At 40.6% G+C, this 27,480-nt stretch overlaps 2 protein-coding genes across 3 annotated transcripts in view; one reads left to right on the forward strand and one right to left on the reverse strand.

The window, feature by feature from the left end:
* Nucleotides 1-740: 740 nt before the first annotated feature.
* Mrs2 (magnesium transporter MRS2) lies at nt 741-19,615 on the forward strand. The gene is made up of 11 exons (XM_078020606.1): nt 741-1,008; nt 2,046-2,119; nt 5,041-5,077; nt 6,071-6,183; nt 8,074-8,247; nt 10,021-10,151; nt 11,823-11,939; nt 13,158-13,310; nt 13,544-13,661; nt 17,648-17,761; nt 18,278-19,615. The coding sequence occupies exons 1-11, from the start codon at nt 858-860 to the stop codon at nt 18,386-18,388; spliced, it is 1,293 nt and encodes a 430-aa protein (XP_077876732.1). The 5' UTR covers nt 741-857; the 3' UTR covers nt 18,389-19,615.
* Nucleotides 19,616-21,656: 2,041 nt separating this feature from the next.
* Nucleotides 21,657-27,480, reverse strand: part of Gpld1 (glycosylphosphatidylinositol specific phospholipase D1) — a 50,267-nt gene continuing 44,443 nt past the window's right edge. For both annotated transcript variants that reach the window (XM_005337023.5, XM_078020605.1), the window contains 5 exons: nt 26,898-27,074; nt 26,378-26,538; nt 24,674-24,700; nt 24,505-24,555; nt 21,657-22,107 (listed from right to left, as the gene is read on the reverse strand). In XM_005337023.5, coding sequence (XP_005337080.3) covers nt 22,021-22,107; nt 24,505-24,555; nt 24,674-24,700; nt 26,378-26,538; nt 26,898-27,074 — 503 coding nt within the window. In that variant the 3' untranslated portion in view covers nt 21,657-22,020. The remainder of the gene's footprint in view (nt 22,108-24,504; nt 24,556-24,673; nt 24,701-26,377; nt 26,539-26,897; nt 27,075-27,480) is intronic.

Below are 27,480 nucleotides of genomic sequence, written 5' to 3' on the forward strand. Positions count from 1 at the left end.
TTTTCAACCGGTTACACCTAACTAATTATCTGAAAAACACCTCTGGTGCCTGTGTAGGTTTGTGACATGCCTCGGTGGTTTTGCAACTAGGCCTGACATTGTTGGCCTGGGGTCTTTCAATATAAGCTTTCTTTTTTTTTTTCTTTCTCCTTAGTGCACAAAATAATGGTACCTTGAAATTGGTTCATCTTGTGTATGTTTCATCTTGTTCATCACGTTTAATTAAACAGAACATAAATCGTGTGTATCTCATTCTTAACTACCAAGTTATTACATCATTCCTTATGACAGCTGGGTTTTTTGGCTGCGTAAACTTAAATGTAAACTAGTGGTTTGAGGATTGCTAAATAACCTCTGGGCTTCCAAACTGCAGGTGTCATTATATGAATGGAAATGCTGCAGAAACTGCAAAGCATGAGCCACATTTTGTTATTTTTTTTCTTATTTAATAATTACTAGTTAACAGGAATAATCGATCCTTTAAAACTGTCTGATCATTCCAAAAGCCGAAGAACCTAGGCGACACAGAGGATTTGCACAGATTTGCAAAGATAAATGGGTCTCTATCGCCCCCGAGGCCGGCGGCTAAACCTCTCACCCCACAAGCCCAGCGGCCGGAGACGAACTCCCATCAGCCACCAGACGCGGGAGGCGCGCCCCCCTAGGCCTCTTCTAAGCATGCGCAGCTCCTTGCGCATGCCCACTGACATCCCCGCACATGCCCAGTGACACCCCCGCGCATGCCCAGTGCGCAGCGGTCGTGACGGGCGACGCAGGTCGCGCAGTGCCGGCAGAGCAGCCTGCGTCCGGCATGAGGGCTTGGGGTCCGGCTGCTGCCTCCTCCGTGCCCCAGCGCCATGGAATGCCTGAGGAGCCTGCCCCGGCTCCTGCCCCGGCGCGCCCCGCGAGCCCTGGCCTGGGGCCTGCCTGCTGCGGCCTCCTGCGGCGGTGCGGCGCCCCTGCTCCGACGGAGCCGGGTCCAGCCGCTGTGCTGGCCCCGCCGCCCAGGTACCGTCCCGGTCTCTGGGTCCCGCGCTGCTGTGCGAGCCCCGCGGGCCAGGTGCTGGCCCCAGGTGACAAGGCTCCGTGCTGACCCCGCCGGCCAGGTGCTGGCCCCGGGTCCCAAGGCTCCGTGCTGACCCCGCCGGCCAGGTGCTGGCCCCGGGTGACAAGGCTCCGTGCTGGCCCCGCCGGCCAGGTGCTGGCCCCGGGTGACAAGGCTCCGTGCTGGCTCCACTGGCCAGGTGCTGGCCCCGGGTGACAAGGCTCCGTGCTGGCCCCGCCGGCCAGGTGCTGGCCCCGGGTGACAAGGCTCCGTGCTGACCCCGCCGGCCAGGTGCTGGCCCCGGGTGACAAGGCTCCGTGCTGGCCCGCTAGCCAGGTGCTGGCCCCGGGTGACAAGGCTCCGTGCTGGCCCGCTAGCCAGGTGCTGGCCCCGGGTGACAAGGCTCCGTGCTGGCTCCACTGGCCAGGTGCTGGCCCCGGGTCCCAAGGTTCTGTGCGGGCCCCGCCGGCCAAGTGCTGGCCCCGGGTCCCAAGGCACAGAGCTGGCCCCGCCGGTCAAGTGCTGGCCCCGGGTCCCAAGGCTCCGTGCTGACCCCGCCGCCGGCCAGGTGCTGGCCCCGGGTCCCAAGGCTCCGTGCAGGCCCCGCCGGCCGGGTGCTGGCCCCGGGTCCCAAGGCACAGAGCTGGCCCCGCCGCTGCTGCCTGCGCGCCCCGAGGGCCCGGTCGGTCCAACCCAGACGTTTCTGTCCTTTCAGAGGCGGTGTTGGGCCTCTATCCACACGACTCTAAAATGTACAGAGTATTCAGGGCAATGCTGTGCTTAAGCCATTACTTTTAAAAATCATGGCCGGCCGAACCTCACGTGATTACTCACAAATATTAAAATTTACAAAGAGGAGTATTTCTTTTTCTTGTAGGAAAAAAGGTTCAAAAAATAATATAGCGGTGTGGACTTCTGCACACACTGTGTGAAAACCAATCGTGTTTTATAGGAAAAAGGGTTTCTCTGATCCCAGGGGTTTCTCTCATTCCTTCTTCAGGTGAAGTGCTCCGGTTTACAACTACTGACGCTTCTCAAGCCACTTTAGCCAGTGTAGCCCAGGTGTTTACTGTGGTAAGTATATAGAACATCTGAAAACTTGAATCAAGTTTGCAGGATTGGACTGATGACTTTGATTTTAATTTTGTTGTTGTTTTGTAGTGAATGTTGTAATTCCTGTCGTCTGTGTGTGGTGCTTAGCCAGTAACAGCTCTTGAAATTTTGCTAATGGCTGTGGAGCTCCTTTATCTAGAACAGATCATTCAAATCACCTTCAAAGCTTTCCTGTGAACAGTTTGCCAGGAGTCTGTTTAGAACCCCTTGAAAGCTGTTGGCTACAGAGGTACCTGAGTCCCTGCTCTGCAGAAGCACCTTGAAGGCATTACAGTACTTAGAGAGTGCTTGCATTCCTAACATCATGTCTCTACCACCCTCTCTGAAATGGTTCAGAGAAGGGAGGATGGATAACTAATGCAGATCTCACCTTTGTGTCTTTTTTGGCCCTTAAGAAAATGTTAAAAGATAACCCAAGTGAAATCTATGTAGGAGTTGGTTATATTTTTGCAAAATTTTTTTGTTGACTTTTAATTTTTTCCAGAAGTCTGATCTTAAAAATGCTTGATCTGAACCAGAGTTCCTAAATTCAAACCTTATCTCTACCTTTGTTAACTAAATAGACTTGATCAAGCTATGATAACATCTGTGTACCTTACTTTTCACATCAGGTAAAGTAGGAATAAACTGTATAGAATTTTTGTGAGAATTAAAGTGACTTGTATGTGAAAACCCTTAAAAGGGAGCCTCATATATAAAAGCATCCAAAATTTTTAGCTGTTATGATTATTTTGGCTTATTAACATCAAAACTTTAAGATAACTCCCAGAATTACCTATAAAAGCTATTACTTTTATTCAGCATTGTGGAAAAGTTATCCAGTTTAGTTAAACAAAAATAAAATCACATGTTATGTACTAAAATACAATTCCTTGCAGGTGAAATAATTGTCTACCAGGAACACATAATGAATTCAGCTGATTCTGTTTGAAATGATAGGTTTAGAAATCAGATATTTAAAAACTCAGTTGTATGCTCTTTTTAAGAAAAGTATACCATTAAAGGAAGACTAATACATAAATATTGACATACAAAAATATTTAGTATTAAAAGAAGGAGTGCCAAAAAGTATGTGTAATATGAATGTGTTTTGTAGGGAAAAGACTGGAAAAACTTCCATTAAAAATATGAGCATGGTTTTCTCTCAAAGTTGTTATATCATGTGATTTAAATATTTGTAAGTTTTACTTTACATAGTTTTCTGCATTGGATACATGTGTTTATCAAGTAAAGCTAAGGAGGAAAACTAGTCTATATATATATATATATATATATTTTTTTTATGTATTAAGACCAGGGAGTTTTATTTCAGAAAGAAGCAGATGGTCAATAAATGTGAATGTCACAACCCTTGTTCATGAACAAATCCAAGAACTAGTCTATATTATACAAATATAAAGCTGCCTTTGATAAAAACTTACCTTTACTGTTGATGTTTAGGCTACTAATGTATTCATATTGACCTTTGCTCATGAGAAGCAAGCTAAAATTTATACTATGGATTTTTATTATTTTCTTCCTAATAGTATGCATATGTTTCCAAAGCAGTAACAAAGATCTGTATTGTACCTACTACAATAATTTAGAGTATATTTTTCTCAGTGTGTCTTTCATAGTAAACAGTAGAGCCCAGCACACAAATTAGTTAAGTATTATTTGACAATTTCAAACTTAACTGTTGGTAAGCATTACAGAAGAATATTCCTCTACTTTACAGGAAATGAATGAATTTTTTGCATCGTGTTTTTTTCAAATTATCTGAAGAGGCCTTTTCTGTACATCTTTATTGATTCCACAGTGCCTATCAGAGAAACTTCTGAACCTCAAGTATACATTTAGATTCATGAGACAGGCCATACTCGGTACCAAGCTAATGAAAAGGATGAAAGACAAGAAACAGCCAGATACCATGGTACACGCCTGTAATCCCAGCAGCTCAGAAGGCTAAGGCAGGAGGATGGCAAATTTAAAGCCAGCCTCAGTAATTCAGCGAGGCCTTTAGCAATTCAGTGAGACTCTGTCTTTAAGTGAAATATTAAAAAAGGGCTAGGAATGTGGCTTAGTGGTTAAGTACCCCTGGGTTCAATCACTGGTACAAAAAAGAAAAAATGATGAACAAAGATACATAAGTCTGGGCAAGGTGGTGCACACGTGTGACCCCGTCTATTCAGGAGTTTGAGGCCAGCCTGAGAAACTTAATGAGACCCTGTCGCAAAATACAATTTAAAAAGGGGCTAGGAATATAGTTCAGCAGTATGACACTTGCCTGGCTTGCTTAAGGCCTTGGATTTAATTCCCAATACCACCAAACACAAAAAAGAAGAAAGTGGGAGAAAAAAGTAGGGAAACATCGAGTGGTCTTTCCTCAAAAGTCCTTATAGCCAGCTGGAGACTCTTCCTACCTGCTAGTTGACAGCTGGGATGTAAGAAATGAAATTTTCAAAGGAGGGTGTAAGATACACCCTGAAATCTGCTTGCCCCTCAGTGCTAATATTTCTTGTAACCCTCTCAGAGGGAACATAACCAGGCACAAGAGCCACCACTCTCAGGCAGGGACAGAGCTCTGGCCTTCCACCTGGAGTACATTTCTAGTTTTCCCAGTGCAGTGTCTCTGCAGTTGGTGGCCAAAGTTGGTGGTTACTGTTCCAGTGACACAGCTGATGCTTCTTTATCAGATTTCTAGAGGACCCAAGAGAGTCAATCCAAGGTCAAGTTTGTCCCAGCAAAGTAAGAGGGTGACGTTCTTTTAACTCTTATTACTGTATTTAGTGCAGAGGAAATCAGTTATGGTTTATAACTTTTTAAATATTTTGGAGATATTAATGCCATCAATAGTATTCTAATTTGAGAAAAAATAACATGTTGTTTTTTATGATCTACAGACAAAATTTGACCAAAAGGGAAATGTAACTTCTTTTGGTGAGTATTTTCTTCTAAATCACTTTTTAAATCAGTGAATGAGAATCTGGTGTTCATTTGGGAGATAGTCATTTCTTAGATCTTCTGGTCCCATCCCCAAGGTCTGGATTCCTTCATTCCTACGAGGGTGAAGTTAGGGGAAGTAATCCAAAATTCTTGTTCTCTGTCAGGTAGAGAGTGGACAGTTAGGCAACAGGGCAGTTCATAGATCCACAGTGGCATATGGCAGATGACTAGACAAGGCCCACGTAGGGCAGGGATCATGCTAAGACAACAGTAAACAAAACAGCAATGCATTACTTTTTTGTGAACAATTAACAAAAGCAATTAGTATTTCAGCCAGTCTCTGAAAACCATGAAGATAGTAACTCAGTCATATCAGTGGAAAACAGATCAAGTTTATCAATGAGAAGGATAGGAAGATGTGTAGGTTTATGAGATCAGACTCAAATTAACTCAGGACAAGCTTGTGACTTAACAGTCCTTTGTGATCATTATTATAAAGCACTCCCACACAAGAATCCTCCTTCTATCGCCTCCAGCTTTACTTAGCTTTACTTACCTTTGGTAGAGCTGACATAAGAGTACATCATAAATTACATTAAAAAGCAAGCAAACAAACATTGTTTTTCCTTTTAAATATCCATGTAGGACTGTGCTCAGGCTGCCAGGTGTTTAGGACCAAGTTGGTCAAAACTGCCCTTGTTCCTATCTACTCAGCTGAGATTCCTCAGAGATCACTCTTGGTTACTTGTGCGAAGCTTCTTGGCTCCTTTAACTTTCCTCTACCAGTGGTGCCATCTGCCAGGATGTGTCAGGGTAGGGTTGGTATATTTTTGAGGTTAAAAATGGTTATTACAAAGACTTTGTTTTAGCTGTTGTTTCTGGTTGAAGTGGAGAGTTGTCCTAATGGTGCTGGGGATGAGGGAGGGGCCTTGACAAGACATCTAAACTCTTCAATTTGTTATTTTAACTCACTGTTCACTTTTATAGAAAGGAAGAAAACTGAATTATACCAAGAGTTAGGTCTTCAAGCCAGAGATTTGAGATTTCAGCATGTGATGAGCATCACAACCAGAAACAATAGGATTATCATGAGAATGGAGGTAAAGGATTTCCTCTCATTATCATTCTCCACAGTCTTATTAAGTTATGCCGAGCCATATCCGTTAATATCTAGGTTAAAGTCCTCCTAGAATTAAAATATCTATGTGGAATATAGGCTGTTTTAAAATTTAATACATTAAAAGAAGCATTCATTTTGCATAGATTAATTCATATGCACAACAGGCATAACACTGTTCTATGTTGGAAAAATTCTGATTTTTATTCTTGTTCAAATTTAGTCTCTACTTTGTGAATATATATATATATATATATATACACACATATATATATATACTGGATGTTTATACACACAAACATATGTATACATACATATATATATATACATATATATATACATATATATATATATACATATATATACACACACACATATATATATACACCTTATTTTATTATTTTTATGTGGTACTAAGAATCATACCCAGTGCCTCAGACGTGCTAGGCAAGCATTCTACCACTGAGCTATGTCCCCATCCCTACTTTCTAAAATTTTAAGAAAAAGAACCTTGATTTATAATGTATTTTTTCACTTCTATCCTGTTATGTGTAATGATAGTATATTCTTAGCTACCAAGAACATATTCTACTTTTCCAGATAGCCCAGAAATATGTTAAATTTTTTTTAATATTTATTTTTTAGGTGTAAATGGATACAACACAATGCCTTTATTTTTATGTGGTGCTGCGGATCGAACCCAGGTCCTGCCCGTGCAAGGCAAGCACTCTACCGCTGAGCCACAATCCCAGCCCCTATATATGTTAAATTTTGATCCCATAATTTAAATTTTTATTGAAAGCTTTTTAAAATACATTGATTGTATCTTTCCTTATCTACTTAGATCACACCAAATACATTGACTTTTCTTAGTAATGCAGCATTAACACCATTATCAGTTATTTTGGTAGGTGCAAGATGAGAGTTCTGAGAGAGAGGAGGAGACAACAGGTTTCTATGTTATTGGCTCTACAGTGGGCATGGGCTTGCTTTCTGCAAAATGTTTTTGATGGCAGATTTTTGTCCATTTGTCTAGAATTAATCAAAATAACGACAATGGAAACAGTCTTCTCCCAAGTGATTTTTCTCCAGAAAACATTCTTCATTCTTGGTATCAGTAGCTAGCATCCTTCAAAACAGTATGTCTTTGATGGATGGAGAGATAGACAGGTATGTGATAAAGCAAATTTAGCAGAATGTTAATTGTATAATGTAAATGGTAGATATATGTTGTTGCCTTTCAACTTCTTGTACAAAAATTGTTATAATAAAATGATGAGAAAAAGGTTAAAAAAATCCATAATTTCTATGTTAATAATATAGGTGTCACAGCTGCCTCTTCTCTTTACATAAAAGATGCCAGCCTCTCTTTAGAAAAATGTCTAACTTCATACTATTCTAAATTGGGACAGAAAGGCTGTGTTCAAATTCACTTAATATGCTGTTTTTAAAAGAAAACTTTTCTACTTGAGCCAAACTACTTATGATGAAACTAGGTGTTTTCTAAAAATCTACTCAATTCCTGACATTTAAGAAAACCTTTCCTTTTATTCCCTATTTTCCTCATGATTGTCCTGGAAGTCTTAGTAAATATATAATTTGAGTAATTCCAGCTCTATTGAGAATGAGAGGCATCAAGACTTCCATATATATTTAGATTTCCTGCCTATTAAAAATATGTCTTGATTTTTTTTTTCTTTAACAAGCCAAATGAACACTGATTTGGTTTAGTTTTAATCCAAAATTATTAAAATGTTAACACTTTCATGAATTTTTTTCTATAGCTCTATAATTTGCATGTATATGAATGTGTATATATATATATGTGTGTGTGTGTATATATACATATATTCCCTGGTTTTCTTTTCAACAGTATTTAAAAGCTGTGATAACTCCAGAGTGCCTTCTGATATTAGATTATCGTAATTTAAACTTGGAGCAATGGCTGTTCCGGGAACTCCCATCACAGCTGGCTGGAGAAGGTCAACTTGTCACATACCCTTTACCTTTTGAGTTCAGAGCCATAGAAGCACTCCTGCAATATTGGGTAAGCCTGTTATATTAAGCTCTTGAGTTTGCGTGTCACGTGCTGGATGAAGAGGCAGATTGGTGTTGTTTCGGTGGCACTTTGCTAACTACATCCTCCTCCTAGACCACCAGCATTTCTAAGGGTCCTGAGTGGAGAAAGTATTGAAGCTTTAGGACTCTAGATATAGGACATAAGCCTATTGTGGGCTGAAAAAATAAGATGTCAGATTTTAAATGTATTCCATTTTTTCTCTGATTAAACTATATATTATAAAAGTGTTTACACATGATGACTATTACATCATTCATTAGATCATTCTTTCATTTATTTGTACAGTCCTTAAAGGAGCTACATGATGCCTCTGTTTGAGACCTAGATTGCCAGAGGACCCACCCAAAGTTATTCTAATGATCCCTCATTAAAGTGATGGTCACAGTGTGTCTGGGGATCCTGGCAGGCCCTGAGGAGCAATATTCCACTCCTCACAAACCCTCTTCCCTGAACCTGGCAGGGACTGAACCTGGCAGGCTCTGAACAAGAGTGGTTCACTGTTTCCTGGCCTCCACCTGTACCCTTCTCTTCTGCTTTGCTCTGCTGAGGGAATAGATTACTGCATTCCCTGCTGGGGTTAAAAAGAGGCAACAGAAGTAGGAACAAACAGTGGCCATTGATAGGCTACACAGGCAGCTGCCATGGGGAGATTAGGGTGCTCACGATGTTCGCTGGGATATATATTCTTCCTTCCATTACATGGGGTGCCAGGAGGATTTCCTTCTGAAAGAACACTACACAATAAGCAAGGCCGGCCATCCCCCACAAGGAATAAGTTTTCAAATAAAGGAAAGTTACCCAAACCCTCTCAAGGGTTACATACCAGGACCAGATAAGCCTCACAGACACCTGGACTGTAACCCTGGGTAACTTCCCAAACTTTGCTGGGCAGAGGATTTGGTATGTCTGTGGATATTAAAACATTAGATCTGCCTAAATCTGGCTGTCTGGAGCCTCCTTCCCACCCACAGTCTTCTGAAACTGGAAGTAGCTCTTCCATACGCAGAATAACCAAGGCACTGCAGCAGGCACCCTGGATGGACTCCACTTTCTGACTGAGATCAGAAGAGTTCAGCCTTGAAGTAATTGTGCCTCTGGCATAAACAGTGTATATTAGAATTTATATTGTTAATTTTGTCACTTAAATCGGTTAGTATTGTTCTGTTTGCCAACTGGTTTAGAAATATTTCAGTTGTTTAACTAGTATAGCTTTATCAGTGCATTCCTGCTGACTATAAAATATGCTGGTGTTACCCTGAATAAGAAAAGTATACTTTTGACTTTTCACTGATTTATTATTTATTTATTTATTATGTTCTTTAAAGTCCAAGATAAGTTATGGTTCTTGAGAATATTTTTCATCAGAATTTTGAGCTGTATTCCATTTACAAACAATATAGGTATTATTTACCAACTGTAAATTTTGCATTTTCACCTTGAAATGGCCAGTTTCCTTTTAATCAATACCTCAGTCCTCTCATAATTGTCTGTACGGGATTCTCTGAGTTAATTCCCTGTCAACCAAATTTGAGCCTGATGATGACATCATGCATAATTCTTTTAACCCAAGAGATCATTTTTCAGTTGTCTGTAATAGGCATTCCAGTATTATCCATGTTCTGAAGCATTATCAGCATTTCTAGATATTACAAGTTTCTGTATTTAATCAGAGGATTCACTGACCCTAAGTATTCTAAAAAGGTTGTTTTAATTCTTATGAAAGGTCATGTTGTTATCTAGATCAACACCCTTCAGGGGAAGCTTAGCGTTTTGCAGCCACTGATCCTTGAAACATTGGAAGCTTTAGTGGACCCCAGACATTCTTCTGTAGACAGAAGCAAACTGCATATCTTACTGCAGAATGGCAAAAGGTAAGTCTGGTGGTTTATCAAGTTGGGAGCTAGTGATGAATGTCTTCAACTTCTCTCAGAAGTTGTAGCAGTGAATTGTCAGCATAAACTTACATGCAGAATCAGTGTGTTTTTATTTATTTATTTATTTATTTTGGTGCCAGGGATTGAACCTAGAGGCACTTAACCACTGAGCCACATCCCCAGCTTTTTTTTTTTTTTTTTTTTTTTAAATTTTTGAGACAGAGTCTCACTAAGTTGCTGAGTCTGGTTTTAAACTCTCAATCCTTCGGCCTCAGCCTCCCGAGCTGCTGGGATTATAGGCGTGCCCCACTATGCCTGGCATAATTCTTGTTTTAAAAATACCAAGTAGTCTTGTTAATGATAATGATTCTTTTACTTTTTGATTTAATCATATTATCTTCATTGCTATATTTGTGTTTGGTTACTATTAAAATCATGTTTTCACAACTTTTTTCTAAAACAGGGTAGCACAGCTGGAAAGTTGAGCTTTAATGTTTATGGAAAAGGTATTTTGCTTGAAACACTCTATAAGGCTTGTCTGTAATTTTGTCTCATCCTACTGGCACCCCCAATCAGTAGCTGATGTTGTCCTCACCTTGAAGATGAGAGCATTGAAGTTTAAGTAATTCATGTAAACTTACATAATTAGTAAACGACAGATCTAAATTCAGATCCAGTTCTCTCTCCCTCCATGGTTCGTGTTCTGTGTTCTTTATTTAAAAATTTGTAATGCATTCTAGAATTTAACAGCAGTATTTTAATTTGTATCACAGATTGAATAAACAAGCTCTCAGATTTGTACTCCCTAAACTCCTTCAAAAGAATTAATAGTTAAGGCCTAGGGATGTGGCTCAATGGTAGAAAATTCCTTGGATAATCAAGGTCTTAGTGTAATCCCTAGCACTTAAAAAAAAAAAAAAAAAAAAGATGGTGACAAAAGAAATTGTTAAAATTTCTCATTCATTAGGAGTTTTTGTTCAAAAATGTTGAGGTGTTTTTATCAGTTAAGAGTAAATAATCTGGAGCTGAGGGTATGCTTGTCCAGCAGGCATGTCCCTGGATTCCATCCCCAGCAACACACGTACACAAAGAGTAAATGGTCTTTTAAACAAATAAAATAAAGGTATTGTATCCAAAATAATAATAATAAATTCCCAAACCAGAAATCTTGTTTGTGATAGTGAGGATTGAACCCAGGGATTAAACCCACTGGGTGGTGTTCTACTACTGAGCTACACCCTCAACCCCCTTTGGGGGGCGGGGAGATTACCAGGGATTGAACTCAGGAGCACTCGGACACTGAGCCACATCCTCAGCCCTATTTTGTATTTTATTCAGGGACAGGGTCTCACTAAGTTGTTTTGCATCTCGCTTTTTGCTGAGTCTGGCTTTGAACTTGGGATCTTCCTGTGTCAACCTCCTAAGCCGCTGGGATTACAGATGTGCATCTCTGCGCTTGGCCCTTTTTAATTTTTGAGACAGTGTCTCGCCAAGTTGTAGGCATAATAATAAATTCTTACATAATAATTATTGTATTTTTTTTAACAAGTTGCTATTTATGAGTGATAGGTAGACGAACTTGATAATATGCCCCAAGAAGGTATCATTCTTTCAGCAGAAGGCTACAAGTCAATGCTTTTGATTGTTTCTGTGTAACTGTTCCTACAGTCTGTCAGAGTTAGAAACAGATATCAAGATTTTCAAAGAGTCAGTTTTGGAGATCTTGGATGACGAGGAGCTGCTAGAAGAGCTCTGTCTGACGAAGTGGAGTGACCCACAGGTCTTGTGAGTATGGTCCTGTTTGGTTATTTATTCTACAGGGTGAACCTCTGTCTTCTAGGGCTCAAAAAGTAGAGAATACAGCCCCCCCCCTTTTTTTGTAGTTATAGATGGACATCATTTATTTATTTATTTATTTATTTTATGCAGTGATATCAAATCCAGTGCCTTACACATGGCTAGGCAAGCGCTCTGCCACTGAGCTATAGCCCCAGCACCAGAATATAGCCATTTTTCATCCTGAGTTGATTCAGTTTTTACCTGTGCAGTACTGTGCCCTAACATTGCTGAGCCAAGGTGAATCGAAACACATAGTTACCTTCATCCTCAAGAGATGAAAGTTGGCACACGCATCTACTGAAAGTTGAATATTTTTTTTAAAATACCCCAAATAGTTTGTTCTTTGTAGAATAGTATCAGAAATGAATACAGACATCTTTATAATATATGTAGTTTCCATGATTTGTACAGATTTTGTTAAGCATGTTGAGAAATTAGCTGTTTACATTCTAACGAGATACTAAGAGGGGTATGGTGTTTGTAGATAACCTTTAGACATAGTAGCAGGAACTTGAACACACTCTTTCTTGCTTTGCTCTGGTTTATTCATCTCTAAAATGCTTAAAATAATATATTTATATATTATTAAAAATTATATATTATTAAATATTATATATTATTAAATATTATATATTAAATATATTAAAATATTATATATTAAATATATTAAAAATTATATATTATTAAATATATTAAATAATATATTTAAATTTTCTTAGTGGAGGTTATATATATAAAGGAAAATAATGATGTTTTAGTAGCACTCAGAAACATTTCTTCAGATATGAAAATGACATGTTCACCTTGGAAAGAAAATGCTGTTTATGTTCATTTTTAATTTTGGTTTTACCTGATGGTGGTTTTAGATATGCACTAATTCATCATCATTTTACATTTGAATTTTCCTCTGATTTCACATACTTGAAGGAGTCTGTTGGATGGGGGTCATGGAATATTGTGAATTTAACTAGTCCATATAATATTGGAATCTTTGCCCTCAAGTTATTTGTATAGTGTTTTAAGATCAGTTGAGGCCAGAGTCATAGACAAAGCTAGTTGTTTCTCTGGTGGCCAAATATCATATACTAACTCAGAAACTTTTGGGTACTAAATGTGTGATGCACATTGCGGGCATGTTAATTATGTTAACTTTTTAAATTCAAGTGAGAAGAGCAGTACCGGGATTGACCATGCAGAAGAGATGGAATTGCTCTTGGAAAACTACCACCGATTAGCTGAAGATCTTTCCAATGCAGCTCGGGAACTGAGAGTACTGATTGATGACTCACAGAGTATTATTTTCATCAATCTGGACAGGTAAGAAAACATTATATGAAACAAGTATTTGTAAAATTTTTATAAAGTAACAAAGATTTTAAGGAAATGTAATTTTGGAAGGAATTATACCAATCATCTGTAACTACTGCACAGAAGTAGGGGTTTTTGCTTTGTTTAGCGGTACAGATTTAATACCTGGAGTCTTTGTTAGACTATGTAGTGAATCTGCTACCTAGTTGGTGAGCCCTTGTGGTTGGTGTCCTCCCCTCCAGCCACCGCAATGTGATGATGAGGTTGAACCTGCAGTTGACCATGGGAACCTTCTCTGTCTCACTCTTTGGACTAATGGGAGTTGCTTTTGGAATGAATCTGGAATCTTCCCTTGAGGAGGTAAGAAGATAAAGTTTCAATATTTTAGGGATTATTTTTACTGTTTTGAAGATGAGTTTTTACTTTTAAGTCTAACTTGTATACTCCCATAGTAAAATAAATATAAACTCACTTAGGATCTAACAATACTATCTGAATTCTATTACTGCATAAGTGTAAATATAGTCTGTTTTACACTTTGTTTCCCAAAACACCTAACTTCATATGGAGAAGATTGGCTAGTGGTATGATACCATGAGGCTGTGTTAAGGAGTTTATTTTTCATTCATACATGTCTGGTAATGTACCTGGAAGTCTGCTTATTTGGCTCAATCATCACAACTCTGTGAAAATAGATTTATTATTCCTCTTTTGTAGATGAGGAAACATGCTCAGAAAATCTTAAGTAATTTTCCCAAGGATACTGAACTAGAAAATAACAGAATTAAGGTTCCAGCCCAAAGATTTGGCTTTCCTTGTTAACAGAGCACAGAACTCCCAAAGCTGCTCACGTCACAACAGCTTTGTGTTTCAGAGAACGTTGTGTAGATGTCTAGCAGTGATCTGAACCTGCAGTTGGCGTACACTGGTGTTTGAGTCTGTGTCCTAATTAGCCTAAGGGTCTGCTGTCACCCTAGTCCAGTCCACATCATCTCGTGGACCACTGTGTTTTCAAAAAGTGTTTTTTTTTAAAAGATAACCTGATTATGTCACTCTTCTGCATAAAAGTAGTCACTTTTGATTAGCTTCACAGTGAAACGCCCAGAGCCTTGGTCTGTGAAGCTTTGCCTGTGGGCTCCTCTGTATCTGTAGCCACTCTCCTCAGTGTCGCTTTTCCCGCTGCCTCCATACCTGCCGCCTTTTTTGCATAGTTAACTTGGGCATCACTGCACTGACTGTACCCCAACCTTGCCTTCCAGTTACATCCCCAGCCGGTTCTTTCCTTTCTGTCACTTTCCTCAGATGTGCAGTTACTTGCACAGAGTCTGCAAAAGACCTTTAAGCTCCTGAGATATAGCTAACAGTGCATTTTTATGCTCCCTTTGGTGAAATTTGAAACAGAAAAGGAAATGCAATACATTTGTTAAGCATTGAGTGAAAGAATAATATTATTTAAAAACAAAAGGGCTTATTTTGGTTTTGTTAACTCCTTTTTAAATCACACATGGTGACACACACCTGTAATCCCAGCTACTCAGGAGCATTGTTTGAGTCCAGGATTGAGGGTGACCCCAGCAACATAATGAAACCCTATCGCCTGTCCCCCACCCACTGACAAAAAAAAAAAAAAAACCTTCCTCTGCAACCCTAGAGACAAAGCAACAGAGCAGCCAATGCGATGCGAGTGGTGGGCAGGGGCTTGGGCTTGGGAAGTAGCTGGATAAACAAGACTTAGGTACTTCATCAGAAGTACAAATCCCGTCTTTGCGTTTCCTGAGGAATAATGAAAGTATTTATTAACCCGTGGATGTGTCTTTGCTTCCTATCCAGTCAGCATTAACATTTGCAATAGTGAATCTAAGAGAAATTATCTTTTGTGGGGTGCCAGGGATTGACTGAACCAGGGGCACTTAGCCATGAGCCACATCTCTAGCGGTTTTTTTTTTTGTTGTTGTTGTTTTGAGACAGGGTCCCTCTGAGTTGCTTAGGGCCTTGCTGAGGCTGACTCTGAACTCACAATCCTCCTGCCTCAGCCTCCTGTGCCCTGCTGCGAAGAGAATCTTATGACATAATTTCAGACTTACAGAAAAATTTCAAGAATAGTCCAAGAATCCCCACATACCCTCGGACCATGTTCTTTCCATGTCAGCGTTTTGTCACATTTTCATCCATTTCTAGAAATGTACTTTATTTTCTTTTTTTCTGTGGCAGTATTGGGAACCAACCCATGACCTCATACCTACTACACAAGTGCTCCCCTGCTGACCTGGAATGGTTTCTGATCTCCAGGCCTGTTTGGACTTTGCCACTGACTTCCCTAGCACTCTTTACCACAAACCAGACCTTAGGTCACATGCTGCATAGAGTTGTCATGTCTCCTCCCTCTTCAGTCTACAAGTTTTTCTTTCTCTCTCATGACCTTGACATTCAAGAAAAATACCAGTCAGTTTTGGGGCCCTTAATGTCTGCTTATGCAGACAACTTTCCTTTATCTCTTTGAAATTGTGTCCTATAGGGAAATACTGTGAGACCGTGTAAAAAACCCTGTTTTCTTGGGATTTTAACACTCTTTTACCCAAGGCTTCGTGCGATCTAGGCAGGTGCTCCACCACTGAGCCACATCTGCAGACCTCACCCTCGGGTCATGCCATCCCCCAAAATTGATTGTGCCTGAGTCAGATATTACTGTAATGATTACCAAATTTCCTCATTCTTGGGATTATCAGTTGGCACAGCGTGATAGAGGATTCTCTTTTCTCCTACCCACCTCTTTTTCACATATATCAACATATATTCACGGGGTCTTATTTTGGTCAGTTATGTTACTATTATTGTGGTGTTCAAATCATGTCTTTCATCTGGCTTCTGAGTACTTTTGACACATCCCCATCTGTTCTTAGTGCTTTTTGTGGCCTCTGGCACATCCAGATGTTCTGTAGCTATTTCTAAGTGAAGTAGACTGAGGAGTCCAGGAGTTGAAGGGCATACAAGAGTAAAGCGATGGCATGTTGGACACTGGATGTGAAGGCACATACCCTCAGTATGCAGGGCACTCCCAAACAGAAAATCTCCAGTTCCAGAAGCATGTCCCTTTTCTTGACTTCAAGAGGTCTCACACTGTCCTGTGTGTATGTGTAATAGCACATGGAGTTTTGAGTTTGGCTAGCTTACCTCTCACTTTTGCCACATTTTGCCATTTCCAGACCTTTGGTTTAGGGGCTAAAGAACTAATCTGAAGTGAAAAACAATAGTAAGCTGTATATATTAAATCTCATTTAAACAGAATCTTTGTTTAGTAAAATAGGGTCCTCAGTTTAGACAACTGGAAATGTTTTCACCATCAAAAAACAGTTAACACTGGGTGCAGTGGCACATGCCTATAATCCCAGTGGCTCGGGAGACTGAAGTAGGAGGATGGCAAGTTCAAAGCCAGCCTCCTCAAAAAGCAAAGCACAAGACCCTGTCTCTAAATAAAATACAAAAAGGGGTTGGGAATGGGGCTCAGTGGTCCAGTGCCCCTGAGTTTAATCCCTGGTGCAAAAAAAAAAAAAAAAAAAAACAGTTAATACTTACCTTCCTAATTGCTCATGTCTGACATCTAACTTCATGTTAAATCCTAAAAGGCAGATTTCTGCACAGTGAAGGATATGAGTTCCCATCAGTAATAACTGACAGATTTCTTCACAGACTCCCATGAAGCCCTGGATCCTTGTAGCTAACCAAGCCGTGGTTGGTGACCCACCACTGGCTCAGCCTTCGAGGTTCTTTCCTGTGAGAGAGTAAATTCTCACCTTGGTACGTGACCTGACAGTGTACTGCTGCACTGCGAGAGCGAATTCTGACAAAGCATCGTCGGCTACGCTGCGAGGTCCCCGAACTGCTTTGGTTTATGCTGTCTGTTTTTCCATAGCGTCACTGGACCTCACATTTCACTTACTATGTTGACAATTTGTTTTTGCTTATTTCCTTTAAAAGCTTAAAATATCCTGGGGTGCTATGGCATCCCAGCTCACAGTTTGGGCAGCTGTGGCTATCAGTTGAACACTAGTTGTATGTCCTCTGATTATCGGTGTGTAGATTTGTGTGTGGGACAAATGAAGACTAGAAGAGACAAAGCAGCTATGCTTGCTTATAGATGACTTAAAAACATATAAGTCTTCTTGGATGGTCTTTTGCTCCGTTGTCTCCATTCCTGATCTCTGGTGTGTCCAGGTACTTCTTCCTTTCTACAGGAAACAGCTGCATGAGTAACAGAAGGCTGCCATTAAACTCTAGGCAATAATTGTGAAGTTTTATCTCCAAGGAACCTAGCCTTCTGTGATTGAGATGAGTTCCTTCTCTTTTAGGACCACAGAGTATTCTGGCTGATTACAGGAATCATGTTTCTGGGAAGTGGACTTATCTGGAGGCGTTTGCTCTCATTCCTTGGACGACAACTAGAAGCTCCTTTGCCTCCCATGGTATGAAGGGTCTGGTTCACAGCAGTATTTCAGAGAGATGATCATGGGCTCTGCAATCACATAACCTGGGCTTAAGCCTGATGGCTTTGTGAGGCCACAAAGTTACTTAATTTATTTAGACCTCTCTCAGTGTCTCCATCCATCAATTAAGTCAATACTACCTGCTTCAAAGGGTCATTGGGAGGACTCAATGAGGGGATGTTTAGTATGGTGCCTGGCACAATAAGAAAGAAATGTTGTGGCTTTTTTTGTAGAACACTGACCAGCACTATACATTTAGAGTAATGTAATTCTTGCTTAAGGTTTTGTCATAACCAAATTAAAATGTGGAAGACAGTATTCTCATTAAGAAAAGGTATAACAGTTACCTCCTGTTTTTCATCTGGGTTGAAGATGACACCAGTGGAATAAGGACCTTAGATACTGATACAGGCTTACAGTCTTCCTTTCTACAGGATTTTACTAGAGGCTTTTAAGAAAGACATGAATTAAAGTCAAATTTCCTGCTTTATTTAGATGGCCTCTTTACCTAAAAAGCCCTTTCTGGCAGATAGAAGGATGGAACTGAAGCACAGCCTCAGGCCGGAGGGACTTGGATCCAACAGGACCGTCCTGACAGATCGTTAGCAACAACCTGGTGCATGCTAAATGTTTTTTATATTTCTAATACTACTATTACTTTGTTTTTATAGTCATGTACTTGAAAAAATTTGATATTTAAACTATGACAGGCACATGTAGAATTCTCAGTAAAGAAGTACTTGTTTTCTAAAAGGGCAAAATTCTGTTTCCTACAAATAGTTTTTATAGATAAGACAAGACTGTTATGTGCATTTAATTTATACATATTATGAATCCTAGGCACTTGATAAACCCATACTGAGATCACATAGCTGCAGTTCTTGGTACAGGGATCATGGACCTGTGAATTTTGTGACTCAGGGGGCTGAAAAGCCAATTTAATACATGTTAACCCTAAAACTCTGGACGTTTGTGCTTGAAAGTCGATCATTGGCATAACCTTATATTGTGGTGTGGGGGAAATCAATTTTCTTGAGGGAAGCTGGAGAAAGAACCTGTGGCAGGAAATAGGCGGGGCTGGTCTTGGGATGGTGCACCTCACTGTGGGTCAGGAGGACCCCTCATGGTGTGGATGCTGGCATGTGACGTGCAGTACCTCTCATAAGTCTGATAAAGGAAGTACTAAGGTTTATAAAATTCTTGAAGATGGTTAGGTCAGGTGTGAGTTCAACATCGGATGGCTATGCTTTGGGGACTGCAAGATGCTTCTCACATTACTAGTCCTCATGAAAAATAAACACTAAAAGAGTGAGGATCACCGATTTTACATTTTGAACTAAAATAAATGGAGCATGTAAAAGTGATAAAATACAAAACACTGAGTTATGTGAGGAGGGAAGCAGCACAAGGTCTGATACTCAGACTGTCTTTGTGGCCTTTCAAGATGCTATTAAGCCTTGTTTGATACTTTATAAGCAGTGACTGAAATAACACTAAACAGTTTAACGTTAGAAAGCTGATTTGGCAAGTTAGTACAAGAATGGAATGCGGTTTCCTTTCTTTGGCACTGTAAGACCAACATCACACTTTGAATCAACTTTCATTACTTTAGTAATAGCTACAGAGGTGATCTAATGGATAGTGCATGGAGTAGGGACTCAGACCTGAGTTTTGCTCCCAAGCTCACCTCAGATTATTTTACCCTTGGATCCATGATACAAAGGCATAAAAACAGTTCCAATCTTGAAACTGATGAAAGTTGTTACAGATGAAGATAGGAAATGTAAATATGTAAATTCTTCTGATATTGTGAAATAAAAATAATTGTATTAAGCTGGTTTGTGTGAATGAGACCTGTCTAGGGTATTTCTATTTTGGTTACCTGCTGAGGGCCATTGTCAAGTAGGAATGACGCATCGAAATTTCCTTGCCAAGTGTACCCCATGCTGCTTAGAGGACATTCGATGGGACATTGCATGCATGCTTTAATAAGGTGACCTTGCTCAAGGACCAAGGCAGATCCGGGTTTAGAGCTGATCAGGTTTGAGGAAGTAACCGGCTCCTTGAGTTTAAGGCGTTGCCAGTTTAAGACAATGGGTTTTAGGGAAGTTGGAGGTTGAAGATTATTGCTGGGATTAGCGTGTTCCTGCTGCTTGTGAGATAAAAATGGGATTTGGAGATAGCCTAGTGGAGTAGGTGAATTGTGCGGGCAGACGGCAGAACGGGATTGCCCCTGGACCTGTGTGGAGGTGGTGTGAGAGCGGGAATAAAGAATTGCTGTTTGAACCTACAAAGGTGTGTGGTGGCTCGTGATTCTGGTGCCAAGCCGAGACCTTGGCAGTTACCAAGCATTTCAGAGTTGATGCATTCAACTACAGTTAATAGTGGGATGAAAATTTAATCTACCTCTTTAGGATGATACGTTACTGACAGTTTTTTTCCAAAGGCCAAGTTTTTGACAAATTTGATATTCAGGTTGACCTTCAACAGTAGGTATTTATATAGTTTTTGACAATGAGGTTAATTGGCTAAATGTTCTCTAACCTTGAAAAATGCTTCCATCTTTAAAGATTTTTAACCTTCTTCACCTGGTGCTTACTATCTGTGCTGTGTTCAGACACTGAGAAAAATAGATTCTTTCGGGTAGAGAGTCACTGTGTTTAAACACAGGCAGTCGTTTAGTGAAGCACAAAAACACTGATACTTACATAATAATGGCAATAGAAAGATGCATCTTTAAAAGATCTAATACTGAGAAAAACTTTTCCTGAATGCAGTGTCAGATGTCATCTGAGTTTGTTCTACACTCAGACCTCTCAGCTCAAAGTGAATAAGCAATTTCCAGTCCCCTACAAATCACCTTACTTTTAATTAAAAATTATTCAAAGAGGTTGAGCTGCCAGATTATTAGCCAAACAAACTGTTATTTCTGTGTGCTTTTTGCTGTGCCATAGGAAGCCATGCGGCCAGCACAACTCAGAAAAATGAGGGGGCTCCAGGTGCGGGCCAGAGGTGCCCTCTGGGTGCATGCCCATTTGCCCCACTTTCCTGTGGTCACATCTTGGCCACAGCCGTTCCTTTGGTTTCTGACTTCCCATTAGGATTCTTCTTCCCGTCTCTCCAGAGAAGCTGAGATGAGAAAGGCTCTTTTCGTGTATTTTCTCCTGCTTTTTTTTTTTCCATTTATCATTATCAGAAGAACATCTCCACCAATTAACACAAAGCAGTTATTGTTTACAGATAGTAACTCCTGTGACTAACCCTATCCCTTGTGTGTGCCCTGCTCGGGACTCACGAGAAAATCCACCCTATTAAGAACAGCACAAGGACAAGTGAAGCCAAGGCCCACATCCTTCTTTATGGTCCCTCACAGTAGCCTTTGGCTCAGGATGGACTTATTTTCTGTTCTAGTCCTATGGTGTAACATAGCAGGCTAGCACAGCAAAGCCCCTCGTTGATTTCACACTAGCAGATTCATGGCTTGTCACCTGTCAGAACAACCATCTGCAAAAGCATTTGAGGACACAACATAAGCTTTGTTATGTTGCTCTTTCACTATAGAAAACATGGAAAATGCATTAATCCTTAGTAACCCCTTATGTGCAATCATTCTAAATAAGACACCTATGAAAACAAATCAAGCAGTCTTATATGTGTCCTATATGTAGGATGGGATGTAATGGGCTGGAAAGGACCAACTCACTAGTAATTTGGGAGTGTGAGTTATCCTCACACCTGTACTCATCTCTACTTTTTCTCTTCCTTTTTTTCCTGTATGTTATTTGTTTTAATTGAAATTGTCCACTAACAAAAGGGTTTGCAGGGTGGAGTGGGGAGGTTGTTTTGTTTAGGAGGAATTGTGTAGAGATTGTCCTCAGAGAAAACCACGGAGAACCTTTATACAGGCATTAGGTGTTCAAATGGAAGGGGAAGGAGTCTGTATGGTAGTCGGAGCATAGGCAGTCAGCTAGGAAGAGAGGCTTAGGTGCCAAGGAAGTGAGCTTGAGGACACGGCGTGCACGGCTAGAGTGCTTCCTGGTTCACCGCTTCTGGTGGAGGCACGTGGTTTACTGTTCCATGTTTCCAGATGGCCTGGCTGTTGGTGCTCGGCTCTGCTCCCAGGACCCCACCATCAGGGTCCACCTTGGCCCACTTCAGCTGGTCCACCAGAGCTCTCACCCTGGAGATGATTCCACACACGAGAGGAGCGAGCAGAGGAGGAAGATGGAGTGAAATCTCTAATCTGAGCTGAGGCTGTAGACATGAAGTGCCCCCGCAAGCCGGGCTCCCAGAGAACTCCTTCCAGCAGCAATGACAAGCTGGTTCTGTAAGGGACACAATATGGACAGAATATTGCTAAGCTCCTCCTAAAGTTCAGCCACCTGGCTCTGGAAACTAAACATGAATAAGCTACTGGCCAGTTCTACAGCAAAGCCTGTTTCCCTTTATTTAGATAACCACTTCTCAAATCTCTAGGTTCTGAGCCACAGCTGAGGAAGTTCACCCAGTCCCCTCTTGCACATGAAGAATAATGGAGAGGTGCGTGCTTATTCCATAATTCTAGTTGTGGCCCAGTGTAGATAGCATCTCTGGAGTAGTAAGGCCTTGTGTAGGGGCTGCCTTGGTTGGTGATATACACGTCACCCCTCTGCTTGAACATTTTAGAACCCCCCTTTAAGAATTGCCTGCAAGACCTGCTGCAGATTCTTAGACATTTTCAGTGATGACAAATGTTCATTATTAAAGGTTAGATTTGATTTGTGGAAATTGCCAAAATGATTCTGAACCAAGGCCAGTAAATGAGGTTTGGGTGACCAAACAGTGGCACAGATGTTTTGGTCAGAGCACTGAGAGTTTTTCATCAATTGGTTTTGAAACACTAGTGATGGGATGGAGAATTGATGGCTAAGATGTATTGAGGCTTTACCGCATGTCAAATATCTCTCCCAGCTAAAAGGGAAAACATCTAAAAAGTAATTTCTTCTCCTTCCCTTCCTTATTTAAGGATTACTGATTGACTGCATGTGCTTGTCATTGGCTCTTGTCTGTCCCCTTCCCATTTCCTGGTCCAGCCAGTTCACTTCATAGAATCAAATCCTCCCTAGCTGTTGCCTTCAAGGCAGAATCTGCTTATCTTCCCAGTGCGGGTTGGGGCCCACAGGCCTTCCCTGACCCGGCCAGCATAGGCATCACTGCGGTCGACTAGCTTTTTGTTGTCATATTGACCTCCACATCTCATAGGCATGTTTTATTCTGCTACCTAACTATAAGGTCCTGGGGACTGGGCCTCGGGTTCTCTTGTCCACCTCTGGTGCTCACGGTCCATCCGCGAGTTCTGCTCTGGCACCTCCTGAGAAGTTTCAGAATATAGATGCGGGCAGCACCACCTGGGTAAGTGTTAAGGCCTCCGCATTCTGGTTTGTTGCTACCAGTTATCAAATGCATGGATTAATTAATATCTAATTATTAATGGTGTTAATGAAATGCATTAAATTTTAAATAAAATCCAAACTTATGGTAAAGTATTGTTTCAAGAATCTTTCCATAAGCTTAATCCATGTTTGTGTAGTGCTCAGCCTGAACCTTTGCTGAGAGGCATGGCTGTAAGTGAGCCAGCCTGCAGTGCTGGCCACTGGAGGGCGGTTTCACCATGCTCCTTGGGGGCAGGATCCTGGCTCAGGGCCTGCCAAGTCCTTAAAGTCTGAGGCCTCCCAGACCTTCTTCCCAGTTAATGCTTCCTGTTCACTCTGCTCTGCAGTGTTTAATCCTACACCAGTTTGCATTTTATTCAATTTCTCATGTATATGTTATTTTTCAAAACCAGAGACTTTGCTTATATTTAATAGTCTAGCACAGCTCTACACAGTATCATACACATGCAATTAGTGGTTTAGAGGTATAAATTAAGGTAAGACTCTTAAATCTACTACATCTACTAATTTTAAATGTATACACCTTTCATTTAGTGATTGTTGCTTACAAGAATATTTGCAGTTATATGAAAATACAGATTCAAGAATCAAGAAACCAAAAAAGAAATGACCTAAATATCAGAGAATCTGAACTGGAGAACTGAAATATGATAAATTCAGACAACAAAATACTAGGTAGCTATTAAGAACAGGAAAGGAGCAGGTAGCTCAGGTACTTCTCTGGGAAGACATCAAACAGTACATAAAAATGAAACAGTAGCCCTGCATGTGTCTGTCTCTAGAGTCACTTAAGAGCTGCAAGTCTGGAAGAAAATAAAATACGAACAATGGTTTTCCAGTAGGACAAGCGTCAGCAAATTTTCTGTGACAAGCCAGATAATAAATAATTTAGACTTTGTGAGACATCAGTCTCTGAAGTTACCACTGTAGCATAGCCATGGATGAATGAGTATGGCTAAGTTCCAGTGAAACTTCATGGGCATGGGTTTTAACTTCATATCAATTTCACGTGTCATAATAATATTTTTCAGCTATTTAAACACATAATGACCATTTTAGTTAATGGCTACTCTAGAACAGGGAGTGGGCTATAGTATACCAACAGCCTCTGCCATAGGGAATAAAATAGGAGTAAGAAGGGGAACTTTTCATTCAAAAACAATGAGATTATGTGAGTGCTACCTTTGTGCTAATTTTCAAATAAAAATAAAATCTAAAGTTGTTGAAGATCACCAAATCCTGGCCTTAGAACAGATATAAGCATCAGAGAAGTGCAGTCCATACACTTACCTTCTCCTTTGACCTCACAGCCATCAGAGAGCTCCCAAACCTTGAACTTGCCTGTAAGACATACTGATAGTGGGCATCTGAAGCACTCCACTGTATTGCATCAGTTGAAGTAAGGGGAAAGGGCATTTTCTGGCAGTTTTCCTTCTTCGGTCCTTCAGGAGGTACTTACCTCAGGAGAAATCAATACATATTGGGCCTGGGAGGATTTTTTTAAAAGGGAGGAAAGGGAGCTATTAGTACTATTGCTACTATTTGTGTGGATTTTTAAACAATTTTACAATGTACCTTTATGCTCGAATTTCAACATTTCCAGATACTCCTTAGGAATGTGCATGCCCTTTGACCCTAGAAACTTCATTTATAGGATATTAGCTCCAAAAAATTAACCAAATGTATAAAAATGTTTCTGAATATTTGCCATTGTATTACTTACAACAGGGAAAATTTACTGATGTGACCAATAATCATCACTTTAATAATGGTTAAGTTATGGTTTATAGATAAATAGTAGGCAGCTGGCAAATATAAGATATTTTTAATTAAGCTGGCATAGAATATCAGATAATAGCAATTGGGGTTTTATGGACTCTTGTTTCACTGGTGCATTATGATTATACATAGTAGTGGGTTCAGTTGACAGTATATGCACATAATTTGACTAATTTCATTCCCAGTACCTCCCCTTATCCTCCCCTCCTTCCCTTCATCTGCTAGACTGATCTTTCTATTTCTATGAGGTCCCTTTTTTTTTTTTTTAAACACCTTTTTCTGTCTAGCTACTACATAAGAAAATAAATGTGACCCTTAAAAAAAAAAAAAAGTCCTTTATCCATAATGCTTGAGACCAGAAGCATTTTGGATTTTGAATTTTTTCAGATTTTGGAATATCTGCATATCTCGGGAATGGGACCCAAATCTAAACATGAAATTCATTTATATTTCATATATACCTTACACACATAGCTTGATGGTGATTTTGTATAATATTCTAATTTTGTGCATGAAAATAGTTTTATGTAGAATTTTTCATTTGTAACTTTAAATCAGCACTCAAAGATTCAGATTTTGGAGCATTTTAAATTTTGGGATTAGGAATGCTTATTTCATATATTGTAACAGTTAAAAGGTCAGATTACAACGTGCACAAAATCATGTATATCATCATGGTTTAGTTAAAAAGTGGTAAAGTCCCTGTTCTACCATCTTGCAATATGACCTTGAAAAGACTCAGTGATCTTTAGTTTCTTCATTTATAATTCAGCATAATGGCAACTTCATAGCTTTATTTGGATTAAATTATATATATAGTGCTGATGCCACAATATATAGAATTAAATTTATAGAAAAATACTAGAAGGATATGCTCTAAGGGGCAGCAGGCATTAGCTTTACAAGGTGCAATCCCAGAGAGATGATTTTTAATTTTCTTTTTTATACTTTCTTGTGTTTTCTAAAATGTTCACAGGAAACTTTAATTTTTCAATTAGAAAATAATTTGTTAATTTAAAAAATAGTAAGATCAAATGTTTAAGGTCCAGGAAACATAACTTAAGGACACCAACCTGAGACAAGGAACAAAAGAGTAAACAAAAGGCTGGAAGGTTCAGTAAAACTCCAGGGGCCACCACTTGCCTCCTTCCTTCTGCTGCGGGCACCTTCCTAGTCATTGACCAGGACCCCACATGACAGCAAAGCCAGACAGCCTGCAGGCTGTGGGTCACACAGAGCTCAACAAATGACTGCCTAGATCCCAGACTTCTGCCCACAGCTCTCATCCTCCCTGTCCCTGCTTCACAGTCAACGTGAGTTAGCAGGGCTCCAGCTAATAGTGGTGCTTTCCCAACGTGGCGTGGGGTTTTGCAGAACACTTTACCTTTTCTTCTGGGCAAGGAGTTATCCATGATTTGCATTTGCCTGTTACGTCACCAAGGGTGGTCTGTTTGCCATTGTATATATAGACCCGTCCATCTTCTCCCCCAAGCAGCCCAGAGGTTACATCTGTTATCCTCAGCGGGGCTGCCAGGATGATTTCATCTGTAAACAGTAAGAACTGGCAGAAGGTTGTCTCTGATCCTCCCTCTCATCCTCCTCTCCTACTGGATCCTGACCCAGCCTCCCACAAATAATTAATTAGTGCACCCTTAGTCTTCCCTGATGTCCTCCTGAACAAAGTAACCTTTGAGGCCATTGTTTCCTCTTGCCACCCATCAGTAATGACAGGTGGGTTCTCATGTTGCAATCTTCAGCATTGTGCCTGACCATTTCTTATCTGATTTGAATCTGTCCAGGCCCTTGGGCCACTGGGCTGTCAGTCACAAGGGCAGAGCCTAGTTTTCCATCTGGTCCATCGGGCAGAGACTTAATTCTTGCTAAATGCGCTGTTCCTTTCTTACCTAAGCCATCGTTATCCAGGTCAGTCAAGTGCAGAACTCCACCAAAGCGAGAGAAGCGACGGTCTCCACTGTAGGTGCTGAGCAGAGAAGGCTGCATGTCCAGGGTCAGCGCATACACCCGGGTGGCTCCACCCTGGTGCAGGGTCATGGTCAGGAATGCCATCTTAGACACATCATCTGAAATGAGCCACAGTGCCTACTGCATCAAACGAGGACAAGCTGTGGACACAGTAGAACCCTGTTCTTGCCCCACGTGTGCCCCAAAGTGCTGTGGCCCTCTTTCTCACAGGACAGTGGTTCAGGGCCAGTCAACTCCGGCAGTTTGGAAGGTGCAAATAATTTTGGCACCAAGACTTCAAACACCGAAGCAGCTCAGTGATTCCAAGTCTCACCACCCCCACATACGTTTTCTGCAGAGCTATTTTTATTTTTACATCATGGACTGCTCATGCCACTCTGCCTTACAATTTCAAATGCAAGTGGACTGTGGATGGAGCCCAACTTTCCCCAAGGCCTCCCTAAAATGACTCCTACTTAGGCCTCCTCCAGTGCCAGTTCAGGCCACTGCCCCCACCTCACCCAC

This window comes from Ictidomys tridecemlineatus, chromosome 8 (genome assembly GCF_052094955.1).
Source record: "Ictidomys tridecemlineatus isolate mIctTri1 chromosome 8, mIctTri1.hap1, whole genome shotgun sequence".
Taxonomy (NCBI): Eukaryota; Metazoa; Chordata; class Mammalia; order Rodentia; family Sciuridae; genus Ictidomys; species Ictidomys tridecemlineatus.

Excerpts from the sequence above, each read along its gene's own strand:
- Mrs2 (XM_078020606.1), top strand. The coding sequence starts at position 858 with ATGGAATGCCTGAGGAGCCTGCCCCGGCTCCTGCCCCGGCGCGCCCCG. Across the intron at positions 2,120-5,040 it reads TAGCCCAGGTGTTTACTGTG|ACAAAATTTGACCAAAAGGG; the intron begins GTAAGTATATAG and ends TATGATCTACAG. Across the intron at positions 5,078-6,070 it reads GGGAAATGTAACTTCTTTTG|AAAGGAAGAAAACTGAATTA; the intron begins GTGAGTATTTTC and ends TCACTTTTATAG.